Raw genomic sequence first — 27196 nt, 5'->3', positions numbered from 1 at the left:
CACAAAATAATCCAAGCCTTTGAGGCAGTAATCAAAAACAGGATAGAGGGACCAAGATGTCAGTGTTACTCTCCATGAAGGTTTCCAATGTTCACTGTTCCACTACTGAAGTCTTCAAGGTTTAGATTAGTTAGATGAGTACGGACAAGAAACATGAAAGAAATGAACTATAATCAGATTCTCTAACCCAGACTGAAGCGTGCAGGGCCTATTTTGAGAAATCACGCAGTCTTATATACACACACCACAATGTCAAGATTACAATAAATCTACTTGCAATGCTAATTCTTTATTTTAAGTGATTGCTGAAAATGCTAGGGCAATACAAGATTTGATTGTCAATTGTAGCAAATCAAGCAACTTGAAAGAAAAACATCAATTAAGTGGTTTTATTTGTTCCCATTAATGGAAATACCACAATCTTAGAATATTGACACATTTCAGCTTTTATAAAGAATCTCTAATCCCCAGGCATTAATAATGTTAAAGGGATGAAGAGTGCCTATAACCAACAAAAAGTAAGATTAATACAGAGATGATTACAATTACAAGAAATAGGAGTTTCTCCTTCTTTGCATAAATTAAATAAGCTAAGCATAAGCATCCCAATTAGCTAAAAAAGTAATCATGTTGTTGATAAAGCTGGTATTGCCCATAGTACTAAGTTCACAATTCTTGCCCCACTAGGAACAAAAAAAAATTTCAAACAATTTAATTGAAATAAATTATGTAAGTTTATAAACCAAAAATGTTACTGAGATGGAGATGAAAAAAATAATTTAGAATTTGATTGCAAGACGACGACGACGACATCCGGTATGACTTGCCAAGCAATTAGAATTATATTACCTATAAAACATTGGTTACTAAAAAACTTTATTTCATTTTTTTCACCTCTGATGAACACTGACAAAAAACATTTTTCTTCTTCATAGAAGACACTACTGCCAAGTACACCAGCTTACTTCAGAAGTCCCACGCCCAGAGTATTTTATTTTGTATATCACTTTTAGGTGAAAAACATACAAAAGTGATTTAAAGCAGTGGCTCAAATGGTCTGTGAACTCCCATAATTCACTCACCCTTTTGCCAGTACTTCAAACTGAAGTCACATACCTCATTCAGAAAATAGACTGGGAATGCATCCTGGACTTGAGAGATTCATCCTTTTGAATCTTTCACTCCACTCCACCACAGAACTTGAGGACTATTCCTGCAGTACTAAAATTCCACACCATGCCATGGAAACAAAAAGTCAAGCGTGATGTCAAGTGAGGAGTGAAGGGAGCCACCAAGATCAATTACAGCACAGCTTTAAAGCAAAAAGGAGGCCTGTTTGTGTGCATTTCAGTTAACCTTATAATAACTAGGCCCCTTAGCCATTCAGTGTATTGCCTCAGTATTGAAGGCAATTTCTGACAGGGTACCAATCAAATCCTTTTAAAGTAAGAGTACTGAAGCAACACAGTGATTCAGAACCTGCAAAACAAGACACCAGAAATGTGGCAAAACAGTCCTATACAGAGAAGTTTATAGTGACATAAAGCTAGCCATCCCCTTCTGAGCTAGCTCTAAAAAGGACACCCAAGTACAGTGCCCTGAAAAAGTATTCAGCCTCCACGAATATCTTCACTCAGTACTGTCTTATTTTCTAAACTTAGAATTTAAAATTAAAGGATTTTTGGAGCTAATCTATAAGACACTGTTTATCATGTCCAATTAAAAGGGAAAAAAAACCCAAAACCTGAATTAAAATTACCTAAAATTAAAAAACAAAATTGTGAGGCTGAAAAAGTATTCATCCCCATTGTAATTAATATGCTAACTTTCCTCAGGTAAACTATATTACCTTACGAACTCACCTATCCTGTTGATGTAGAAAATTGGAGGACCACCTGTTTTCAACAAATTCTTAAGTATGGTAAGTTTTCAACAGACCAAACCAAAATGAGAGAAGACAAAAGACCATTCAAGACAAATTAGGGAAATGTAATAGAAAAAGACAACACTGGGAAAAAGTACAAGACCATCACAAAGGCACTGGACATACCTCAGAGTAGTCCATTGTAGAAAAATTGGAAAAAATATTGAACAACCACACTGCCTGGGCTCTAAACTTAGTTGTCAGAGAAGACTGGCACTAGTAAGAGAGGCTACTGTGACATCAACAGTCACTCTTGAATGAGCTGCAAAAGTCAGTGGCTGCAACTGGAGATAAAGTTCATGGCTCCACAATTCCTAAGGCCTTCACAAAAAGGGTATTTATAAAGCTAAACAAAAACATCCTTGCCTGTAAAGGCTTTGCAAAGCATCACTTAGAAGATACTGTAAAGATGTGGAAGAAGCTCTTGTGGTCAGTTGAGACTAAAGTGGAACTTTTTGGCCTCAACATTAAGCAGAACATGTGCATTCAATCTAAAATTGGAAATCAGCCAGGTAACGCCCTCCCTACTGTAAAGTATGGTGGAGAAAGCATCATGTAATGGGGATGCTTTTCAGCAGCAGGGACCGTAAATCTGGTCAGGATTGATGGGAAAATGAATGCTGCTAAATATGTTGAGATACTAGACAAGAACCTGCTAGCCTTCGCTTAAACTGGGGAGGAAGTTCATCTTTCAACAGTACAAAGACCCAAAGCAGATCAACAGAGCAACCATGGAATGACGTGAAATGAAGAAAATTGATCTCCCCTAGAGTACTGACCTTAACTCAGCTGAACATCTCTTGCACGATCTCAAGATTGCTGTCCACCCGATCTCAAGATTGCTGTCCACTGCCACTGCCCAACTACTCTGGCAAAGTTTGAACAATTTTGCAAGGAGGAATAGGCAAATCTTGCTCCATTACATTGTCCAAAGCTAAGACACTTACCCAAAAACACTACTGGCTGAAATAGGTACAAGAGGTGGTTTAGCTAAGTACTGGGCAAAGCGGGATGAATATTTTTGTACTGCTGACAATTCAGTTTTTCATGCTTTATAAATTTCCATTGGTTTTGGGCTCTGATGTAGAAAAGAAGCACATGGTTCACAAATAAAAATTCTCAGTTAAACTGATCAAAACCCCTGGTTGCATTATTCATTTATGTGAGCAAAGGGTTGGGAGCTGAATACCTTTACAAGGTACTGTATGTATGGCAATGGCTAACTTATTTGCAATCTGGTTACTGTTTTCTCAAACAAACACGGATTCACCCATTAAGTTAATGGAAGAAACAAATTCCTGTGAAGAATGCCCTACCTTTCAGCAGTTTAAGCAATAGCCATGCCAATGCTCCTTGACAATACGACAAATGGAAAAATAATTGCGAACAAAACAGGATCTGAATAGTTTGGGACTGTTAAGAAGGTGAGTAGAACCAGAAGATCCCTTGGCCTCTCTTGCCACTCTGCCTTTAATTAAACTTACGGCTAAACCCTTGCCTCAGAAACATTCCTGTAACCAGAATTCTATCAGGTACTGAACAAACTCAACAACAGACAATACCAAAGATTTCTTCCACACAGAGGATACTTCAGTTATTCTCAGCCAAGTTCTAATTGGCTAAGCACTTGGTTGAAGCATTCCAGCCCAGGGAACAAGTATCCCATCACTTTTCTTGCCAAGCCCTGCAAGCTCATGTACTTCTCTTCCCACTCTTCTAAATTCATGTTCAAATCTTGTAACTTTCCAGTCCTTTACACTTCTCCCTAGGGCAAGGACAGAACTGCACATAATACTCTTAGTGCAACATAGTAGAGGCCAGCGTAAATTGTGACATCATAACATTTTGTACTCAAACTTACTTTTAATAAAGGACAGCATTTCATTTACATCCTATTTCTATGCTATACTGCATTATAACTTTCACTGAGTCATCTCCAAGCATACCCAGGTTTTCTGAACATATTTTCCAATTTCTAACTACATAAAAGTACTTTCTCTTCTATTGTTTTCCCAAATCATACAACTTCAGTTTTCCACATTTCTTCTGTCAAGTTCTCAACCATCCACTGCATTCCCACGAAGCCTCTCCACATCCTGCTCAAGCTTCAATGCCACCTAGTTTTGTACTACAGTGCAGCAACTTTTAAATTGACCAAATAAACCAAAAGCATGAAACTCCCATCTTGCAATCTGTGCTGATACTTAAAGGCTCAACAATGACCATTTAGGCAAATGTAAAGTTGGAACCAAGCATGACATCATAAAAGCAACTAACTTCAATAACACCTAATGAAATTTAAATAACATTTTGCTTGTATTTCCTTGTCCTTTGAAAAACAAATGCAAATATGAAGTGGACAAATGAAGAGAAGGCAACATCTTCTTGTATTTCACCCAGAATATATAGTTCTGATTTATCCGAGTGTCCATACACTATAAGACATTATGGACCAAAAGTTTGAAATCCTCCACTGAAGGCTGTCAAATTAGTTCCCTGTAGGACTGAGAAACTTTAATATAATATAGTGCAATTGGGATAGTACCTTTAGATTTTCCATCTATCCTAGTAAAAGATGACAAACTAACATAGCTGTGTAATATTTATCTCTTCACCAGTTTCAAATTCACCACTTCTAAATAGTCAGTAATCATATTATGCTACAACTATGTAAGCCTACGACAGGAAAAGTAAATTGTTACTTACAGCATTGACTTTAGTTCATAGGTCAGTGCCAGACCTATAGATAATGCACTGCAAATGTGACTAACAATCACTCAATAACCTCTTTACTTCTGAATTTAAAATATTAAATGCCACCAACAATTTGGCATTCATTCAAAAGCCAAAAGTTCAAAACATGCATGGCACAGTCTCCACTTGTCTCTCAAATTCTCATGCTTCATAGCCCTTCAGAGTAATTGAAATTCCAGGACTGATTTCCAAATTAGCAAACCAACAAATAAATTAGCAATGCTATTTGAATCCTTTTACTAAAGCTGCAAAAATGAGCTTTAATGAGAACATTATCCTTTACCAGTAATACATAATATCCAATCTAGCTTTACCAACATCTACAAGCCAAGAACAAAAATCAAAAGTCAGTCCAAGTTGAAATTATTCATTGATGGCTGTAAAATTAGTTCCGTGTAGGGCTGAGAAACTTTAATATAACACCGCTAAGATACTAGCTTTTGATTTTAGATTTAGCTGTTGTTTTGCCAGCCAAATTCAAAATTATGTTGGACAATATAATCAAGATTTTTTTAATACATCACAGCTCAAAGTGAAGTTTGTGTAATTGAGCAAATATCTGAAAATGGGTTTTACAGTTGGAGATATAAACAAAAGCATTAATTGTACAAGTTTTATCAGTTTTGACACCGTGCTTTAAACCTGCATTTTAAATTACCAATTTTCATCATTATTACACTGTGAAACTGGAAGTAATGTCCAGATTTTTGGAGTGGAATTCCCAAAGTACTATCAATAATTGAAAGCCTATTATAGTCAACATGTTCTCCAACAGAATTAAGTGAAAACACAACTGACATAATTTCAGTTATCATGCAGTACATATTTGTAATAAATCTTGAAAACCTAACAGATAATCTCTCAATCTAATGAAGCTGCTAATCCCATAGCAAGCCAAAAATTCAACACAGGAAATGGCCCAGCCTGCAAAAGCTAATTATTAACTTTATTTTGCTTGAATTTTAAAATCAGATGAATCACTCATCTATGAAGCTTCTTTAATTACAAGTATACTCCAACATTTCCTCAGTATTGAAGTTGAGCCAGGTTAATCCACTGCTTTCTTGTCTATAAGATTCTTTCAGTAGGCTCAGTGGCCAAGTATTTCAGTCATATATTACCTGCAGGATCCCAGGAATCAAAATGAACTGGCAACCAAACAGAAGCTAGTATTATCAATGGAAACTGCCAGAATCTGTAGACCATAGGAATGTAGTTGATTGCACATTTCCTTCAATGGTCAATGTACAAAATGGAATCCTAAATATCCAGGTACTTTCCTCCCTATTTAATCCAGTGAGGCAGAAATTTAAAATCTCTGTACACCCACCTACATGAACAATCAGAAGAAATTTTCCCAGCTAAAATAATTCTGAAACAGGGAAAAAAAAATTTAACAGCAGCAAACTGAATCATTACTACAGTTTGCTCTGAGGGTTCACTACACATATACAATAGAGGACCATCCCTGAGGTGACCAACTAAACAACCAAGAAAATCATATTTCTCCAGCATGAGAAATGAACTGAGTAACTCGTTGTTATGCATGGTGCCAAAGTAGGAGACCAAATAGTTCAAATAATCTTTCAAAAAGTAGGCCTGCACACCCTAAATATTGAGCTTGAAATGATTTAGAACATTTCTGTCAAATTACAATATACAGAAGTTTATACAATGAAATTCTGTGATTTTTAACAGTCATGCAGAGGCTATACTAGTAATCAACTTCCATGAAAACATGACTGTTCTGTTGGGTTTTCAGTTTAGAATCAAGACTTTATTATAGACACCATAAGCAGCAAAGACAAAAAAAAACTTCTTTCCTATCTGTACCTAAACTGATCAAACAAGCTACATTTTTAAATTATTAGTTTAAATAAGGAGCTTGCTCTTTAATCTCTTATTAGATTCAGTTATAAGAGACGTAGTAATTGAAATCATCATTCATTAGCCGATCTTGCAACCCTACAGCTTTGACAAGCTTGATAAAAATTCAAAGATTCAATATTATGAAAACAGATGTGACATCACTAGTGACTGAACTTCTCAAGTGGGAAAAATGCCAAAATCCAACTTAAGCTGACGATGGGTTCCACGTTGCAAGACAGATAAGACTGATTGGCTTTCCAAAAGATAACTAGCTTAGTCATACCATATTTAAAATTTCCAGGTTGGACCAAAATGAAGAATTGATTGTATAAAGATGAAAGATGCCCAAAAATGTTGATGGCAACGCTTTAGTTGCAATGGTATGGTACTCTTGCGTTTGTATGCGAGAAACATTTTTCCCATTCTATTGACTGTAAGAGTATAGGCATGACATTATCGTGCCTCAGAATAGAAAATTAACCACCCATTTGCAAGTTTTCAAGTATCACTTCGCCAAATTGTGGACCTTTTCCCCGATAAAGTTGACAACTGTTTTAAGAGTGTTTTTTTTAAGCAAACTATTTCATGCATATTGATCTTAACTGATATTGATTCAAACTGACCATACAAATTCAGAGAATCAAACTTACCTCAAGCAATATGAGGTGCTAAAACCCCTCCCTTCACATGATTTGGGTATATTCAATAAATGCAATGGAATTCAGAGCTGTGCAAAGATGGATAAATTAATGATTCAAATTGATTTAGCATGTTGCTCCACCAAATCATGAATTAGCTACAGGTGGTAAAATTCCAGTTCTTGGTTCTTTCCGCTACAATTTACTAACTTAGAAGCAAAGAGTCAACAAATGGCACTGGATTGGCTGAGGATAATACAGTTCTAAATTCTAAAATTGTGGTAACATACCTTTCATGTAGTAAAAGGTAGGACATTAGAATCAAGTACCGGGTTCAGTTGGAAAATCTTAGGTTTCCAGATACTAACCATTTATCTTGCCATATTTAAGGAACATATCCTCCAAATCCTTCCTCACCATGCAGTCGGTGGGTAAATTTCCAACAAAAACGCGCCTCTCAAGATCTCGAGGATCAGCACTGTCTGTCTTGTTACTTGCACCCCGGTCACCACGCATTCTACGTTCTCGGGACGGGCTTCTGCTTCTTCTCCGGGACATCATTTAGAATCCTTTTATGGGCTTCACCACGTGAAACAAAAAAGAGAAAATTTCCATTTGCATTAGATAAGTTTGAGGAGAAGTCGTTAGCAAAAAAGTGCCCTGTAAGTTACATCAGAAGTTATGCTAAATGAGATTTGGGACCACGCATTAAAACCAGATTATGCTTTGTGCAGAGCCAGCAGCTGGTTTATAGATTCTGTAGTTTTATATAACTCAGTTTTAAATTTGACATTGTTTACAGTGAGTCACAATTAATAATTTATTATTTATTACCAGGCAGATTACTTGGGTTACTTTGGGGGGGGGGGGGGGGGGGGGAGGAAATGTCCCATCCAGTTCCCAATACCTTTCTCAAAAATCAGAGGCTTAATTGTTCAGTTTAACCACAACTAATGGCATGTCATCGGATTAAGATAGAGAATTATTAAATGAATCCCAGTGTGTTTGGTGTATTATGCACCTCTGAAAATAAACATGTTTGCAGATGTAGTTTCCACATACAATACCAATTTCCTAACATACCATAAATTCTGTGAAATTCTAGAAAATATGTAGATGTTGATGCCAAAAAATTTATCACTTACTCGAAAGGCAAATTTTATTCTTATTGAATGACAAAAATCTGGTTACAAAGCACGTGAAATAATTGAACTGCTCACAAAAGACTTTATGCAAGAAAATAGCAAAGATGAACTCACTACATTCACAACAACACATTTAGAAAACAACTTTCACTCATGGATTGGTATTACAAATCAAGAACAATTCATTTAGTTTGCTTAAGTAATTGAGAACTGAACTCAATAACTTCAAAAACAATCTTTAAATACGTGTACTCACCCAATGTATTATTTTGTTATTTAGACTGATTATGAGGATACAGCACTCACAAGTAAACCAAAATGAAGCTCAATTTAACCACAACTACAACAGAAGATGGAATGGGATCAGTGAAGGAAACATTTAAATGGACGTACATCATTAGACAGTAAGCACAGGACCGCTTTATATTAAAAGTATTGAACCAGCTAACAGCAAGTGTCACCTTCCACTTATTTTAAAAATAGCCTCTAGTTTATTGTACTACAACACACAGGACACACTATACAGGAATCTCCTCACCAGGAAAATATTTTTTAAAAGTTAAGCCACTCATCTCTAATCCATCAGGTCGTGAAAATAGTAAAAATTTTCCAATCTCGTCAAATCATGAAATAATGACAACAGCTTTTAAGCTATTTTGAACTACTAGCATTCCTTAACCATCAGAGCTTCAGAGAACAAATCTGTGAGACTTCCTTGCAGGACCATACCATTAGTTATTCAAATTTGTTCTAGCTAATGAACTAATTCAGTGCTCAAAATTACTGCAAAGGTCATGAGCCATTACAACATTCACAACAGAAATACCTCCAAGCAAGAAAACTTTTGATAGTGAATTAAATAATTGTCTTTCAGTATCTTCCAATCATATATAATAAAAACATAGATATATTATGCATTTTATATAAGTTCTGCGCAGGTATAAAATTAATACCCAACCAAGACCAATCCAACATGGACCTGTACCAAGAACTTACACAATTTTGATACACACATTAGTGAAATCACTGTAAGGAATTTACTTCATCTTACATATGATTGCAGTCCACATCAGACTTCCTTCTGCTCAAGTTTAAATAAAATAGTAAGGCTGAAATACACAACTAAAAAACATTAATTTGGCTCAGATGCTTGTTCCATCATTCTGTAAGATACTGACCAAATCCCTCAGGTATTTTTATTCAGACCATATATCAACTACAACAATTTGTCTTTCCGAAGTTTTGACAAAATATCCATACTTTATGAAACCCTTTTAACTGCTAGGCAATTGCAGATTCAAAACATTTCTTCATTTCAAATGACCAGTGTTTTGTTTTTATGGTTCTGACCAGTAAGGAGGAGGTACACTATTCAGTTGGTGGTGTTTCGTGTAGTAGGTTGTTGTACATAACAACAGGACATTGATTTAATGCAAAACTGGGCTGAGAAGCAGCAGGTGGAGTTCAATCCTGGAAAATATGAGGCGATACACTTTGGAAGTTGAACTTTAAAGCGAAATACAGAGTAAATGGCAGGATTCTTAGCAGTGTGGAGAGACAGAGAGATTATAAGGTTCTTGTCCATAAATCCCCTCAAAGCTGCAGAGCATCTTGACAGGGTGATTAAGAAGGCATAGATCTTCATTATTCAGGGAATTGAGTTCAAGAACTGTGAGGCAATGCTGTAGCTCGATGACTCTGTTAGACCACACTCGGAATATTGCCTTCAGTTCTGGTTGCTTCATTAAAGGAAGAATATGGAAACTCTACAGAGAATTATAGTGATTTACCAGAATCCTGCCCGGATTAAAGAGCACATCTTATAAGGAGAGGTTGAGCTTTTCTCCTTTGAGTGGAGGATGGGAGTAACTTTACAGAAGTGTATAGGATGAACAGAGCATTGATAAGAGTGGACAGTCAATAAGGTAGAAATGGTTAAAACAAGAGGCCATCATTTTGGAGCAAAGTATAAGGGGGGGGGGTGAAATGTCAGAGGTGTTTTATTTAAGAACAGAGTGGTGGTAGAGACAGATACATTAGGGATATTAAAGAGACTCTTAGATTAGTGAATAGATGACAGAAAAATGGAGAGCTCTGCAGGAGGTAAGTAAGGTTGATCATGGAGTAGATAAAAGGTTGGCTCATGTGCCAAATTGCCTGTACTGTTATGTTCTATACATTAAACTTGTACAAGAAAACTACACAATGTGACAGTTTTCTATACTACCGACACCTTCATAATCACTTACAGGAAATCAGCCTAATCACATTCTGAACCTAATGCATTTATTTAGAGTCAATCTGGCCTAATAACTCAAATCAAACAAGTCTGGTCTTTTCATGCAGGTGCCACAATCCACAATGTATATATTTTACTTGCAATAACACACTAAACCAATACTGCAAAAGTAATCATTAAAGCAAAAGAACCTAATGGTGCCACAAAAGGATGGACGGGGAAGTACCAAAATCTTCAGGTCCTGCCAATCAAAATGAACATTAAATAACTTACATAAGAATTTAACCATCATCCCAAAAAGTCTTTTAGTGCATTTAATATCACAATAAATAACTTAGTATCAAATGGGTTATTTTCAATAGGTATGAATTTTATATAGATGGATAATTGCCCTTCCTGGGATAGGTAACCAAATTGAATATTCACATACAGATACAAGTCGTGCCAAAAAATTTTGAGAATTTAAGTACAGACCATCAGCAGTCATAGAATCTCCCTTTTTGCTAAAGTTACAATACTTTTTCCTTGTTTTCAACCAAAAGCCATTACACTTGATGTGAAATAGTTGGATAACCAAATTAGTTGATCATCACAAAGATTAATCAGTCATTATAATTGTAATATATGCATGCTCTTCAAAATGCACCTTACAATGCAGTAACATTTTGCCTCATTAAAACCTACACTGGTAGACTTAAACTGATTTTGAATTTTAAGATTTTAAATTCAACACTTTTCAGAAATAACATTTTAATTTTAAAAGGATGTCATATTCCACTCCTCAGGTGGAACCGAACAACAAATTGATGACAAATTTAGAACTTTTCTCAACTGCTGCAAGCTCACACCTGCACTTTTTAAGTGAACACAATTAAAGCAGAATTCCACAGAAAAATGTACTGTGCGGAAAATAAAGCACCAAAATGAATTTTAAGTTTATTGGAGAAAATGTATTTTTCCAAGAGATCAATGCATAATAAATATATAAATTGATGAAATAAATGCATAAATTGATAAAATGCTCATTTTAAAAACAGTTGAGTTGCAGTTGTTTGTGCATAGGTTATCTTACTCTGGTCATAATTAATTCACAATTAGCACAATAATAGATAAATGAAATACACCAGCAGTACAAATTCAGTTTCAAATTTTATTGTTATAAACGGATTAAATTTGTTAAATGAGGAGAAAACAATACTCCTGTTCTTTGGTTGGGAATTGTTATAATAGCAGAGGCAACTTTGGATCAACTAAACTTCATCCTAGGGTGAGGATGAGCCACTAAACCCATCCTGTATTTTGAGTTGTCATACTTCAATCTGATTAGGCTCTTCTCCACTCAATACCTTCACCGTTGTCACATTGCCACATGGACGTTTCTTCACAAATTCACACCAGCAATCACTTTGGTCCAACGACCCAAGACCCTTGTTATATTATTGTTCCAAAACCTTCCCTCTAAGTGAACGTAAGCACCCTTTTCCTAACTTGTGGGAAAGGTAGCGCACCCAACTTCTTTCTCCCCGATTGGCGTTGATTCCACAAATGGGATACTGCCTTACAGCGCATGTTCCTGGTGAAGCTGAATCCAAATAGGAAGCAATTCCAAATCAATCACACAAAAAGAATAATGAGATCTTAGTAATATATTTCCGACAGATGCCTTTTCGTGGTGTGATCTGGTTTGAGTCTATAAATAATTTATAGGTCCATGTGTATACATGGGGCCCTCCTTGCCCCGACAGAAGATTTCGGGCGAGTAGAGTTTTCCCTTCGGCTATAACCTAGGCTGGATATCAAGAATCTGCAGGTAAATTGCGTAGCTGATTGAATAAATGCGGGCGGCCATAAACCCGACCCTTAGATGCTTCAAGTGCGTGTACTGTGCTAGTGCGGGAATTTTGAAGACACCCCAGATTTCAGTTTCCTTTATTAAGTCAGATGCAAAATGATGTGTGAGTGTTTCGAGTTAGTCACGAGAATGAAAGGTTTTATACTTCGCCACAGAAGCGGGCGGAAGCCGACACCTAAGGAAGCACCTCCCCCACCTCTTCCCGCCGCCATTTTAAGGCGCTCTGCCCTTCAGGATGCGTTCCCCGGCATATTGCTGGAGCAGCGCGGTCCCTGGCTTCTGTTATCGATTCCCCACCACACCTCAGCCGCCAATCTCCCTCTCGAGCACCGGCTGGTTTTCGTCGAGGCGGGCGGCAGCCCCAGCGGAGGCCCCGGGGTTCGGCCTCGCCTCCGCCATGTTGAGCGGCGGCAGCTCTTTGTCCGAAGGAACGCGTTAGGATTCTGTGTGCGACCGCGACCGGCCCCCACCGCCGGCTCATCCCTCAGAATCCCCGCTGATCCCTTACCGTTATCCGACGTGAAGTTTCACTCGCACTTTTTGGCGCTGACTTTGCTGCGGGTGCTTCCTTCTCCGGACAGCAACGACTGTCTGCGATCCGCCGCTTCTTTTCGCGCATGCGTCACTGGCGGAGCGCAGTTCCGAAGCCACCCTGTCTGCGCGTGCGCCGCCCACTGGGCGGGAGCTGTCCCGGCTGTTCACGTGCGCAGGAGGCGGCAGAATATTCGGGAGACGACATGCTGGGCGCCTGAGTGTTAGGCCAGCAACACAGAAGTGACTTCGGAAATCTTGAGCAACGCGTATAGCTGGAGGAACTCAGCGCGTCAGGCAGCGCCTATGGAAGGAAATAAACAATCGACATTTCGAGTCATGGTGAGGATTTCTAATGATGGATCTCGGCTCGAATCGTCGAGTATAGGAGTTGGGATGTTATGATGAAATTGTGTAAGACTTTGCTGGGGCCTAATTTGGAGTATTTTGTGCAGTTCTGGTCACATTGTGACCGGACTGATATAAATAAGATTGAAAAAGTACAGAGACCATTTACAAGGATGTTGCTGGGACTTGACCTGAGTTATAGGGAAAGATTGAATAGGTTAGGAATGTTTTTCCATGGATTATAGGAGAATGATGGGTGATTTGGTAGAGGTTTACAAAAATATGAAGGGTATAGATAGCATAAATGCAAACAGCCTTTTTTCACTGAGGTAGAGTGAGTAGAACTAGAGGTTGTAGGTTAAGGGGGAAAGGTTGTATAGTTAAAGGAACCCTGAGGTGGAGTTTTTCACTGAGGGTGACGTAAGTGTGGAACAAGCTGCCAGAGGAAGTGATGGATGAGGGTTCAATTGCAAAATTTAAGAGAAGTTTGGAAAAGTACATGATGGGTGGGGTATGGACTCAACCCGTTGGGTCCACTTTTTTCTAAATATCAGTTGATAGCTTGTTTGAGATGGAGAATAGAAAAGGGAGAGATTTGTCAAAAATGATCTGTGAATTTGAGGGTAGGAAAGAAGTTGATAAAGTACAGAAGTTCTGTGTGAATGCTGGAAGCAACACCAATGCAGTTGTCATTGCAACAGGGAAAAGTTTGGGGAGTGGTAACAGAGATGGCTTGGGACTGGGACTGTGTCACATGGCCACACCTTTGATTGGTATGAAGTAAGGGCTATAAAAAGAGAAGCTGTCAGGGCAAGAACATGTTCTGGTAGATGGACGAGAGTGTTAATGTAGTAGAACTGATTGGATATTTGTTGATGAAAGAAGTGAAGGGTTTTACAGCCTTCTAAATAAAGCATTGATGAAGATTGAGACATGAAGGCAAGTGCAGAGGCGAATAAGAATTCAGTGCCTTCCTTTTGATCGCTGAGCGGCCTGTCGCTGTGGCAGGCAGGTAGGCCTCTGTATTCATGTAGTGCCCCTTCTCTTTCGATGACTGTCAGTGATATCATGGTTCTGCATTTATGAATTGGTCTATTGGATTTAAGGAATGTGGAATATTTCAGACTTGTAGTTTTTATATTATGGTTTTTTTTTTGTTGCCTGTTCCTTTTCCGTTTTGTTGTGTGAGGGAAGGGGGTTTGAGGGTTGATGTTCTGTTAGTTATATTTGTGCAGGGGAAGGTTTTTTTTTGGGGGGGGGGGGTCAATGTTCCAGTTCCATTTTGTGCGAGGGGAGTGGGGGTTGATGCCATTCCTTTTTGTATGGGAGAGTTGGGTTTGATGTTTCTCTCTGAATGACTTTATATTCTTTGTTTTGTGGCTATCTGGAGAATCAAAATTTCCGAGTTGTATATGGATACTTGCTTTGATAATAAATGAACCTTTTTGAACAACCTTGATGAAGAATGGAGGTTATAAAGGAGTGGACATCCCTGGTGAAGATGGGGCAATGGGAGCCAGGGAATTGAAATTTGACAAAAGAACAAGAACATGCGAGGTGCCCCATATGTGGGTTGTAAGGTACTAGACAAGGGGATGAAATAGTCAATGTACAAGGAGATAACTTCAGTGGGACAAAAGTAGGCCAAAGCAATGGACATACTAATAGTGAAGTGAGGAGGAACTTCTTCAGCCAGAGAGTGATGAATCTGCAGAATTCTTTGTCAGAAAGGGCTGCGGAGGTTAGGTCATATAGTCAATTTGAGGTAAAAGTTGATACATTCTTGATTAGTATGGGGATTTATGGTTATTGGGAGAAGTGGGGAGGATGGGGTTGAGTAAAAGAACTAAAACAGACACGGTTGAAAGGTGGAGCAGTCTCGGTGGATCAATCTGTTTCGACTTGGGAAGCAGTGGCCTGATGTTCATTGGTAAGGTGCATATGAGAAGGTGTATGAGATGTAGGAGTTTGGCATTCATTGGTAGGGTGGGTACAAGAAGGTGTATGAGGCAGGGGTCTGATGTGCAATGGTTGGGTATGTTGGATTAGGTTTTCAATTACTATTTGTTATTTTTTTTCTTGATTTAGCTTTTTGTATCATGATCTATTTGTCTATAAATGTTTAGTGGATGTCATTGGTCTGTTCTTTGGCTTTACTTGCCTTTCCTCTACCTTCTTGCTTTTGTATCACTTGCCTTGCTAGTACAGACTGACCTTGTCTGACCTGTTCTGTAATGAATAGCTAATAAAATGGCTGTAAACATAAGACCTGTGTCTCATTCTTGACTTCTGAAGAGCCTTCGGGACATCATTATCTATGACAAGGATTATGAGGCAAAGACCTGAGGATCACAGATAGGATAGGTATGAGGAGGTGTATGAGGCAGGGGCCTAATATTTATTGGTAGGTTTGGTATGCGGAGGTGCATGAGGCAAGGGCTTGAAATTCGTTGATAGAGTAGGTACACGGTGTACAAGAGTTGACTCCTGGTCCGGTCAATCTGCCAATCGACAGTGGCACCACCCTCGTCTGGTGGTTTGATGACTAGTTTAGGGTTAGTACACACAGTCAGTCAGGTTCTGCTTGGAAGTGAATGATGAGAGTGGGGAAGTCAATTCAGTTGATGTCACAGCGACAATCAAAAAAGGTCAAGGGTGGTAGAAGTCCCAAAGAGGTTGACCATGAGGAAGGGGAGTATTGGAGACACAAGGAAGTGTCATTAATGTCAAAAAGGTAAGACACAGAGTAGAAGCAATAGGGAAAAAAAAGGCTCTGAGCAAGTGTGAGCACTGGAGTACAAAGGCCAGGCAGTATCAGGGAAGAGGAAGTATGGGGAGTGGGGGTAGTGAAGACATGGCAGGAGATAGAGCTGGGGCGAGGCAGGGGTCAGAAGAGGGTAATGGGGACCAGGGATCAAATAGAAAGAGATGGTGGGAGGAGAGAGGGGAGGGAGAATTAGGTCTAGGGGTGGAATAAGAGGTATAAAATACCTCTATCATGTTCCAGTTCAGTGCTGCACTGTGAAGATTTATTTGCCTTATTTGCTTGATGAAGCCTGTTCCTAGGAAAATTCCCCATGGACCTCCAGAAAGAACATTGCCTGAGGTGTGATTTAACTTCATGCAATTCTCATTTGATGCATCGGGACAGCTCACAATTGGGGGTGCCTGACCAGCTTTTCAGAGTGACAAATCATAAATACAAGAAATTCTGCAGATGCTGGAAATCCAAAGCATCACACACAAAATGTTGTAGGAACTCAGCAGGTCAGGCAACATCTATAGAGAAGAATAAACAGTTGATGTTTCAAGCTGAGACCCTTCTTAAGGACTGGAAAGAAAGAGGGGAAATACCAAAATAAAAATGTGGGGGAGGGGTGGGGAAGGAGGATAGCTGGAAGATGAGAGGTGAAGCCAGGTGGGTAGGAAAGGTAAAGGACAGGAGAGGAAGGAATCTGATAAGAGAGGACAGGGGACCATAGGAGAAAGGGAAGGAGAAGCGGGGACCTAGGGACAGGTCAGAAGAGGGAATAGAAGAAGGGGAGGAGGAGGATTTATTTTTACCAGAAGGAGAAGTTGATGTTCATGCCACCAGCTTGGTGGCCACCCAGACGGAATGTAAGGTTTGCTCCTCCGCCCAGCGGATGGCTTTATTGTGAAGGGAATCGAAGTAAAATGTTTGGAGTTACCATGAGACCACAGCAACCATATTTTTGTCATGTGCCAAGTTCATTTTCACTTGTGTATCACCAAAGTAGGCAGAACAATATCATTTAACTTCCAAGCAATGTGTAAAGGATAGGCTGAGAGTCAAATTTAATATAATAATAAATCATATTTATCAACTAAGCTAACTATTTGTGAATGGATGAACCAATCTTAAATATATACATTTTCTTTTACTGAGCTTTCCACAATGTTTAAAGATCTCTTTGGACTTGTGGCAGATTGAGACAGACTATCCACAGGTCAGTATGGATTCATATAGCTGCATTGTTTCTATGTAATATGCAGTATATTACCTGCATGATGGTTTCTGTTTTGAATATTGAAGAATATCAATTTTTATCTTGTCATTAAGTTATGTCCCTCACATTGAACAGCTTTTCTCTTTCTTCTTGCACTAGTGTAGCACTTAGACAGTTAACACTGCAACCAGTTCAGTGTTAGAGTTACACAGTTCAGTATTTCAGTTCATTGTTTAGAGATTCCACTCCTTTCCGTTGCTTGATAATTCCATTCCTTGCTGTCACCCATACCAACAGCTGTTCCAGTTTTATCTGACTGCATTTTAGAAATCATATACAGGTAGAATACTTTCAGACATTACAGACTATTTTATTCGGTTCTCAAAATGTCCTCAAAAAAGGTCGTTGTGAACTGCCTGCTAAAATCGCTCTCATCCTGGTGAAAATAATCCCTTAATACTATTAAGAAGGGATTAGGATGTAGTTATGATAAGTGAATGGTGTGCAACTTGAAGAGGAATATAGAGTCAGAGCACTCCAGCACAGAAACAGACCCTTCAGCCCATGTACAGGCAGTCCCCGGGTTACATACGAGTTCCGTTCCTGAATCCATCTTTAAGTCGGATTTGTATGGAAGTTGGAACAAGTACATCCGGTATTATTTAGCGTCAGTTAATCAAACATTTGTCTTAGTATATAGTATATATTTTACCTTTATGCATATAAAACACTTAAGAAATGTATGTATTCCAATAATTAAACCACTGCATTGCTTAGTAATAATTGTAGCTTTCATTAGGGCAGTACCTTTCAAATATTCCATGATTCTCACTTTATCCATTATCCTTTAAAATTGTTCCAACGTTGACCGACTGTAGCCTAATGGTTTTCCAATGACCGATGGCATTTCACCTCTTTCCAAACGCTTTATTATTTCCACTTTATTTTCAATCGCGATTCCTTCCCGTCAATGGAACAGAAACACTGCCGCTGCCAGCTCCCGAGCTGTGCCGGCTCCCAAGATCCACTGGGTCCTAAGGACCACCACATTGAGACAGGTTAAATGTGACAAATGGGGGCTGTGCTGGGTTTGGGGATTTTATCGTCCACAATATTCAGCATGGGAATTTAAACTGGAGGTGGCAGTGTTTTTTTTAGGTCGAGTTGCAAGCTCGACATCAACCCAGCAGGGATGGTACGGAGTCACTAGATCAACATCAACCCGGCATGGGAATGGTCTATTACTGGATCGAACTCGGGAAACTCCATTCTCCAGCCCAGCACTGATCTCACTGCACCACCAGCCGACCTGACTTTGGGGGGGGGTTGTCGTCAGGGTGAATCTTACTAAGAAAAATTTAAGCCAAATACAAAGTTAAACATTCAACACAGTGTCAACGGCAATGACTTAAAATGGCAGACGGAGTCGTGATCCAACTTAAAATGGTGGGCGGCGTTCTCCTTCCTTGGTTCGTAAGTACAAGTTGTCCATAAATCGGACGTGCATAACTCGGGGACTACCTGTATCTATGCCAAATTATTATTCTACCTAGTCCTGTCAATTCGCACCTGAACCATATCTTTCCATTCCCTTCCCATCCACGTACACCCTATCCTCATTATATGCAGGGGATACGTTCCTAACAGTCGATGCATAATGTGAATAATTATTTAAATGGAGAAAATAGGGATGCACTCTGGAGGGCTTCCTAAATATGTTTTATCTGTAACTTATTCACATTTTCATACCAATACAACACAAAAGCAGTACCACGAGGCAACATTTGTATTATATTTCATCAATTTAAGGTATATTCAATATAATAAATCATAGGAAGTTAACATAGTAGGGTATACAGTACTCACCAACCACGTGGCAGGTGTGTTTGCTCTGGGAGATGAGTGGTTGTTATGATGTCGGGCAGCTTTACATGGATGAGGTGGACGGTTGTATGTCGTCAGGATTATCAAGAGCAGCAAGGGGTGAAGGAAGACTCATAGAACTCTCAGTACTGCCAGCAGCAGGAGATGGCACCAGTTGAAAGAAAGTGGTGAGGGGTGTTTGCTTGGCAGCATTTTGTTTTTCAGCATAAGTTTGCTCGTAGGGATGAAGGCTTGACTGCAGGGAACAACTGAAATGCTGACTCTGTTCTAAACTTGGGTCCTTGTCCATCACCATTTGTGCCAAGTGTTCCGCAGGCTTAAAAAATTCTGCCAGTTGCCTCACCGTAAAATCCTTCACCTGCAACTCGACACTTTCTTCTTCATTGTTATCACATTCAGTCTGAGTTAAACGCAGAAGGACATCCACACTTAATTCCTCATCATGAGAATCCAGGAGTTCTACCCCGTCAGCAGTCTCGAGATCTGAGAATCCTTCCCCACCAATTTTACGGCTCAGGGCCACACAATCCTGGACAGCTGCAGTGAAGGCAGGAAACCCCTTGAGGGTGTGCACACCCTCTGTTGCTTGGCTGATGGCCCAGGACTGGACATCAGATGCTTAGGAGGCATATGTAAATATTTCAAACACAAAATCACTGCACCATAGGTAAAAACAACAAAAGTTTAAGAGTGCAAGATCACACATTCACATGTTGCCAAAACCAATGTGAGACTGGCGGGAGTGAGACTGTGAGGTGTGCACACGTGACTTGTATTGGTGGGAAAGAAGTGCTCCTCGCACTTCTGAGTTTTGGATGCATATAAGAAGTTGGTAGAAATAGGTTCTTCGCTTAACTATGAATCCGCATTGTCAGAAGACGCATATAACAGGGATAGGGTGTAGTGGTAGTGTTCCCATGTCTCTGGTCCTTCTTGCTGGTAGAAAATGCAGGTTTTAGAGCTGCCAAGGAAAGAAAATGCAATATACTTTTAAGTTGATACACCTTACAGCCCCTGTGAATGTATTAGAGTGTACAGTAGTTGGAATACCAATCAAAGGATGTGCTTTGCCCTGTCTTCTGCCAGGTTTTATGTGAGTTAACAGAGCTGCACTCAGCCAAGCTGTTGGAGAGTATGCCACATTTTGGGCTGAGACCCATCATCAGGTCTTGACTTGTACATTGTAATTGCTGGAAAAGCCTGATGTGAGTCACTTGCCACACAATACACAGCCTACTTTCACATGGGAAGGTTGATGCTGCTGTGATAACTGTACTGGAATAATTTAGCTAGAAGCAGAGCTAGTTCTGGAGTACAGGTCTTCAGTGCTACACTAACATGAGAAAATTTGCCAGATGCTGGAAAACCAAAGCAACACACATAAAATGCTGGAGGAACGCAGCATGTATGGAGAAGAGTAAACAGTTTCATGTTTTGGGCAGAGACCCATCATCAGGTCTTGATGAAGGGCCACAGCCCAATACAATAGCTGTTTACTCTTTTCCATAGATGCTGCCTGGCATGCTGAGTTACTCCAGCATTTTGTCTGCGTTGCTTCAGTGCTACACTCTACCGTTGTCCCGCAACCTGTGGTCTCAGCCATTTTCATGATGTCATGTAAAGTAAACTGAAGAGGCTGCAGATTTGCTCCTGGGATTATGACGATCTCAGGAGAAAAGAGAGTTTGATCATTTGAAAGATTACCTTGATTAGCTTTATTTGTCACATAAACGTTGAAACCATGAGTCCTGTTGTCACTGATAAATATGATTGGTACAATGTAGAGGTCAAGGAGGAAGATTGTCAAAGTAGAAGAGTCAATTAATATCTAAAAGTGATAAGGAATACTTTGATCACAGATTTGTTCAAACCAGTGCCCTATGCAGTTCCAATTGTTATGAATGTACCACAGCTCTGAGGGGCCAAAGGATGCGGGGTAGCCCCCCCCCTTTGTGAGAATCGCAAGATCACTATTGATTTGGGTCAGGAGACCCAGGAAATGAGAGAGAGACGTGCAGGATGTCACGTTTCTCTCTCTTTCCCCCCCCCTCCCCCCATAGCGAGGTAAAGCTACGGGACATGGCCATTGTCTCCAGAAGACCAAGTTGTGTATTGAGTACTGTATTATTCATTGAAGCCCCTCGGGGGATGACCAGAGTGGGCTGGTTGAGGGATTGCATCATCCCAACCTGATTGACATCTGAGACCCCGTGAGGAAGTATAAAAGAGGGTCTGGGGAACAACCCCTTCAGACGCACCAGAAGAAACACTAGCAATCCCGTAATAGCGGGAAGCCATTTGAAGGAAGCCACGTGTGTTCGGTTCCCTTGCCTGGGGTCTGGTGGCTGGTACCACGGAAAACGACTTGGAACTAACAACGGGGAACCAACTCCCCCGATTCAACGGATTGGCCTCATAAAAGACCCGGGCAAGTTTAAAACCGTCTCTCTTTAACCCAAAGAGCTGCAGCTTGAAAGGACAGTGACTTTTATCTTTCCACCGGACAATACAATATCCCCTAGACAAATGATAGAGCTATTGCTTAATTGATGATTATTATGATACCCGCGTTTTTTTAGATTGAGTGTTGACGAAGTATATTATCTGAATGTCTGTATTAATCTTATTGTGCCCCATTATAAATAAAGACTTTTAAAAATAGTACCATCAGACTTCAACGGACCTCTCTATCTTTGCTGGTAAGTGATCCAGTTACGGGAATTTCGTAACACAATATTGGGATTAAAAGGGAGTTTGGAAAACATAAGGTCCATATTAAAACATATTAGATAGAATGGAAAAAAGGTGTTCCTCAATGAATAGCTAGAAGTAGGAACTAATCTAGAAGCAGCACCTGGATGTTAGTAATCTCTGGGTTATTAATTGAAAGATAAAGATGCTTTATTTGTCACACGTACATCAAAACACTGAAACATGCAGTGAAGCATGTGTATGTCAAAACAAATCAGCATGGATTGAGCTGAGGGCAGCCCGTACAAGTAACCACACTTCCTGTGCCAACAACTCACTAACCCTAAACATACCCACGCAGTCACAGGGAGAATGTGCAAACTTCTTAAAAACAACAGTAGGAATTAAACCCCAATTGATGATTGCACTGTAAAGCAATGCCACCTCAGTCTGCTTGGCTGAACAAGGATAGATTGTTAAAGACTTGTCCTTAGCATTCACATGCTGGGTCTTGCCTTTGTGGATAAAGGGAATGACCATTGGCCTCCATCCTCCTCTTGGTTGTTTGATCGTCCATTACCATACTTGACTAGATAAATTTTTGATTTGATCCATTGTTTGAGATCTTGCTTGGCTCCATCTATTTCAACCTGTTTTGCAGTTTAGCATGCATGTATGCCTATCATAGCTTCACTAGGTTACCACTCCCTATTTGTCTATTGCTGAGAAATTGAATCTTGTAAGTAAACTATGATAGAGTGGAGAGGCGAAGTTTAAGATGGTCTTTGAAGATGAACGAAAGCTATTTTCCAAGAAAATAATAAGAATCATTTGGCTTCAACAACTGTAATTAAAAAGCCAAGGTAAAGCGGGGCCCATGATATTGCAACAATTCAAAAAGTTGTAAAGCTAATGAGTAACCTGCCAAATCTCTAGGAACACCAATGTCAGCCAATGAAAATATCTGAGATGGTATTAATTTTTTTTATTAGAAATGCAGTGTGGAACAAGTCCTTCCAACCCAGCAACCCACCTATTTTCAACCCCTCACTGCTACACGTGGAAGCTCCACTTGCTTCAAAAGGGCAATGATCATACCAGTGCCTAAGAAGAATAATGTGAGCTGCCTTAATGACTATCTGTCAGGATGCTGTTCATTTACTACAGTTCAGTATTTAATACTATCATCCCCACAATCCTGATTGAGAAGTTACAGAACCTGGGCTTCTGTCCTTCCCTCTGCAATTGGACCCTTGACTTCTGAACCAGAAGACCACATCTCCTGGGTGATGACCTTTCCTCGCTGACGATCAACACTGCTGCACTTCAGGTGTGTGCTTGGCCCACTGCTCTACTCTGTCTATAGTCATGACTGTGTGGCTAGGTATAGCTCAAATACCATCTATAAATTTGCTGATGATACAACCCTTGCTGGTAGAATCTCAGATGGTGATGAGAGGGCATACAGGAGCGACATATGCCAACGGGTGGAGTGGTGTCACAGCAACAGCCTGGCACTCAATGTCAGTAAGACGAAAGAGCTGATAGTGGACATCAGGAAGGGTAAGACAAAGGAACACATATCAATCCTCATAGTGGGATCAGAAGTGGAGAGAGTGAGCAGTTCCAAGTTCCGGTGGGGGGGGGTCAAGATCTGAGGATCTAAACCAGTCCCAACATATCGATGCAGTTATAAAGAAGGCAAGATAGTGCCTATACTTCATTAGGATTTTTAAGGGATTTGGTATGTCATACAAACATTCTCAAAAACTTCAATAGATGTACTGTGGAGAGCATTTTAACAGGCTGCATCACTGTCTGATATGGGGGAGAGGGGGCTACTACACAGGACGGAAAGAAGCTGCAAAGGGTTGTAAATTTAGTTGGCTCCATCTGGGGTACTAGCCTACAAAGTACCCAGGACATCTTCAAGGAGTGGTGTTTCAGAAAGAAAGTGTCCATTATTAAGAACCTCCAACACCCATGGCATGCCCTTTTCTCACTGTTACCATCAGGTAGGAGGTACAGAAGCCTGAAGGCGCACACTTAGTAATCGAGGAACAGCTTCTTCCCCTCTACCATCTGATTCCTAAATGGACATTGAACTTGTGAACACTACTTTTTTAATTATATTATTTCTGTTTTTTGCACAATTTTTAATCTATTCAATATATGTATACTGTAATTGATTTATTTGTTGTTATTATTTTCTCTTCTATATTATGTAATGCATTGAATTGCTGCTGCTAAGTTAAATTTCATGACACATGCTGGTGATAATAAACTTGATACTGATTCTGATTTGAAATTAGCCTAATTACAAGACATTTTACAATGACCAATTAACCTAATAACCAGTACTTCTTTGGACTGTGGGATGAAACCAGAACACCCAGGAAAAAAAAACATGTATTAACAGGGAAAACATATAAACTCCTTACAGATGACGCCAGAATTGAACTCTGAACTCCGGAATCCTCCAAGCTGTAATAGCGAAATGTTAACTGCTCTGTTACCATGGCATCCTACCAGAGGTCAGACTGGATCTCTTTATCGACTTGACTCAAATATGAGCATCAGTACTGAACAGAGGTGGACTGCCCTTGACCTCAAAGCTGTACTTGACAGATTGTAGCATCAACAAAACTGGTCAATGGAAACCACAGTTAAAATTGCCATGGCTGGAGGTGACCTCATTAATGTCTATCCACTGGCTGGTGGCAACCAATGGAAGGTGGTTTGGGTTGATAGAATGTAATTGTCTCATCCACAGAACATTACTATTGGAGCTCTTCAAGGCAGTGTCCTCAGTATAATTCTCTTCAGATACTTTATAAATGACTTTCCATCTATTATGGTTTGAAGTGGAGATATTCATTGATGATTCAAAGTTCAAAGTAAATGTGTTATCAAACAATGTACATATACATTACCATATGTTACCTCAAGATTTCATTTTATTGCAGGCGTTTCAGGAAAAATAAAGAATTACAATATAATTTATGATAAACTATACATAAAGAATGACAAATAACAAATGTGTAAAAGAAGACAAATTGTGTAAATAAAACAAAGATGCTAGAACATGAGTTGTAAGGAGTCCTTGAAAGTGAGTCTATAGGTTATAGAATTGGTTCAGTGATGTGATGAGTGAAGTCATGCATGTCAGTTCAGGAGCCACATGGTTGTAGGGTAATAACTGTTCCTCAATCTGGTGGTGTAGAGCCCAAGACTTCTGTATCCCCTTTCCAATGATGTAGCAAGAAGAGTGTGACCTGGATTGTGAGGGTCTTTGATGATGGATGCTGCTTTATTACGGCTGTGTTCTATGTAAGTTGCTCAAATTTGGGGAGAGCTTTGTCCAGGATGGACTGAGCTGTATCCACCACTTTTGGTAGGTTTTTTTTTCATTCTGGGGCACTGGTGTTTCCCTACCAGGCCATGATGCAACTAGTTAGGATACTCCCTACTGTGCATCGAAAAAAGTTTGTCAAAGTTTTTGGTATCATGCTAAATCTAACTAAACTTTTAAGAAGGCACTGTCATGCTGCCTCTGTCCTGGCACATACCTGATGGTTCCAGAATAGATCCTCTGATATGATAATGCCAAAGAATTTATAGTTTCTGACCCTCACACCTTTGAATCCCTATGAGGACTGACTCATGGACCTCCAGCTTCTTCCTCCTGTAGTCAATAATCAGCTCTTTGGTTTTGCTGACATTGAGTGACAGATTGTTGTTGTTGTATCACTCAATCAGATTTTTAATCTCCTTCCTATATCCCAATTCATCACCACCTTTGATAGGGCCAACAACAGTGGTGTCATCAGCAAACTCAAGTAAGGCAATGGAGCTGTTCTTAGTCACTAAATGATAGGTATAAAGTGTGTAGAGCAGGGGATTAAGCTCATAGCCTTGTGGTGCACCTATGCTGGTGGTGATTGTAGAGGAGATTTTGTTGTCAATCCATACTTACTGGATTTGTCAGTGAGAAAACCAAGTATCCAGTTGCATAAGGAGGTATCAAGGCCCAGGTCTTGGGGCTTAGCAATGAGTTTCAAGGAGATGATAGTGTTGAATGCTGAGCTGTAGTCAATGAAGAACATCCTGACGTGCATCTTTATTGTCCAGGTGTTCCAGATCTGAGTAAAGGGCCAATGAAATGACATCTGCTGCTGACCTGCTATGTCAATAGACAAATTGGAGCAGAATCAGATCACTCCACAGACAGAAGCTGATATGCTTCCTGACCATCTTCTCGAAGCACTTCATCACAGTGGATCTAGGTTCTACTGATGGTAGTCATTGAGGCAGGTTACCGTGTATTTTTTGGGCACTAGTATAATTGAAGCCCATGATTGCATATTGGTCAATTCCATTCCTCAGAAAAAATAACATTTAGACATTTTTCAGACATGAACTAATAAGCAGCAAGCAATATTTATTGCATGCCAATGCCAGGTATCTAACCATCTATTCTTATTTTCATCTTAGCATTAACAGCATCAAATCCCCATCATTAATATCCTAATGATCCCATTTGCCCAGAACTATCTGAAGTAACAGCACGAGTTCTTCTGTCTACATTAATGATGCTGAGGTCAAGAGAGTTTCTTTGTTTTATTTAGAGACAACATGGGAACAGGCCCTTCCAGCCCAATGAGACCCTGCATCAGTACATAGTGGAGAGGGAAGGTAGCCAGATTAGAAAGTAGTGGGGTAGGTGGTGAAACAAGCTGTATTGCATGAATACTTCTGGTAGAATGGCCTATTCAGGTCGATAGGGCTCATCAGCCTAGGTTGACAACTCATCGAGGCCAAGGCAAATTCTGATCTTGTGGCTATACCCTCTCACGGGGAAGGGTTCGGGAGTAACCTCCAGAGTAAAATCGGGAGCCAAGTCCCTAAGGCAGTCCTACATTAAGTTCAACACTGAATGGCAACTTCTGCGATGGCGCTGTATCGGTCAGATTGTATTGGTCTCTGTTGTTCCTTTGGATTCATCAGCTGCTTAGAGAGGGTGAGTCTGCTGCATGGGCAACAGCTTGCTCTCCATATCCTCCTGCCCTGGTCTGCGTATCAACTATTGGGTCACATTGACAGCTAAGATACAATATCCATGGTCAAACTTGACCAAAGGAGTGTTGACCAGAAGAAATTACAGTATACAATTAGTGGATTTGATGTATCAGGACAGGGGAAGGAGACAAACCAATTGTCTTTGTTTCCTTCTATTTTGTGTACTCTGAACTGGTCCTTGCTCTAGGATAATCTAATCAGAGCAATTGAATGTGGACACGAGGAGCTTCAGGTAATGACCCACAAAACTTAAGACCATTCTCAGACCAGTAGC

General features: G+C 39.8%; 2 protein-coding genes across 6 annotated transcripts in view; one reads left to right on the top strand and one right to left on the bottom strand.

Annotated features, from left to right (window-relative positions):
- The window catches only part of ncoa5 (nuclear receptor coactivator 5), a 40133-nt gene extending 27066 nt beyond the window's left edge, over positions 1-13067 (bottom strand). For 2 of the 4 annotated variants that reach the window (XM_059980423.1, XM_059980424.1), the window contains exons 1-2: positions 12930-13067; positions 7554-7764 (exon numbers count right to left, since the gene is read on the bottom strand). In XM_059980423.1, the coding sequence (XP_059836406.1) occupies positions 7554-7746 (193 nt within the window). In that variant the 5' untranslated portion in view covers positions 7747-7764; positions 12930-13067. The remainder of the gene's footprint in view (positions 1-7553; positions 7765-12929) is intronic. The other 2 variants (XM_059980425.1, XM_059980426.1) reach the window with 2 other exon arrangements.
- An 87-nt stretch (positions 13068-13154) lies between these two features.
- Positions 13155-27196, top strand: part of LOC132399734 (troponin C, skeletal muscle-like) — a 46100-nt gene continuing 32058 nt past the window's right edge. For both annotated transcript variants that reach the window (XM_059980433.1, XM_059980432.1), the window contains exon 1: positions 13155-13294. The gene's annotated coding sequence lies outside the window, so the exon portion shown is untranslated. The remainder of the gene's footprint in view (positions 13295-27196) is intronic.

This window comes from Hypanus sabinus, chromosome 9, assembly GCF_030144855.1.
Source record: "Hypanus sabinus isolate sHypSab1 chromosome 9, sHypSab1.hap1, whole genome shotgun sequence".
Taxonomy (NCBI): Eukaryota; Metazoa; Chordata; class Chondrichthyes; order Myliobatiformes; family Dasyatidae; genus Hypanus; species Hypanus sabinus.
Note: the sequence above shows the minus strand (reverse complement) of the source record. Positions and strands in the feature narration are given on the sequence as shown.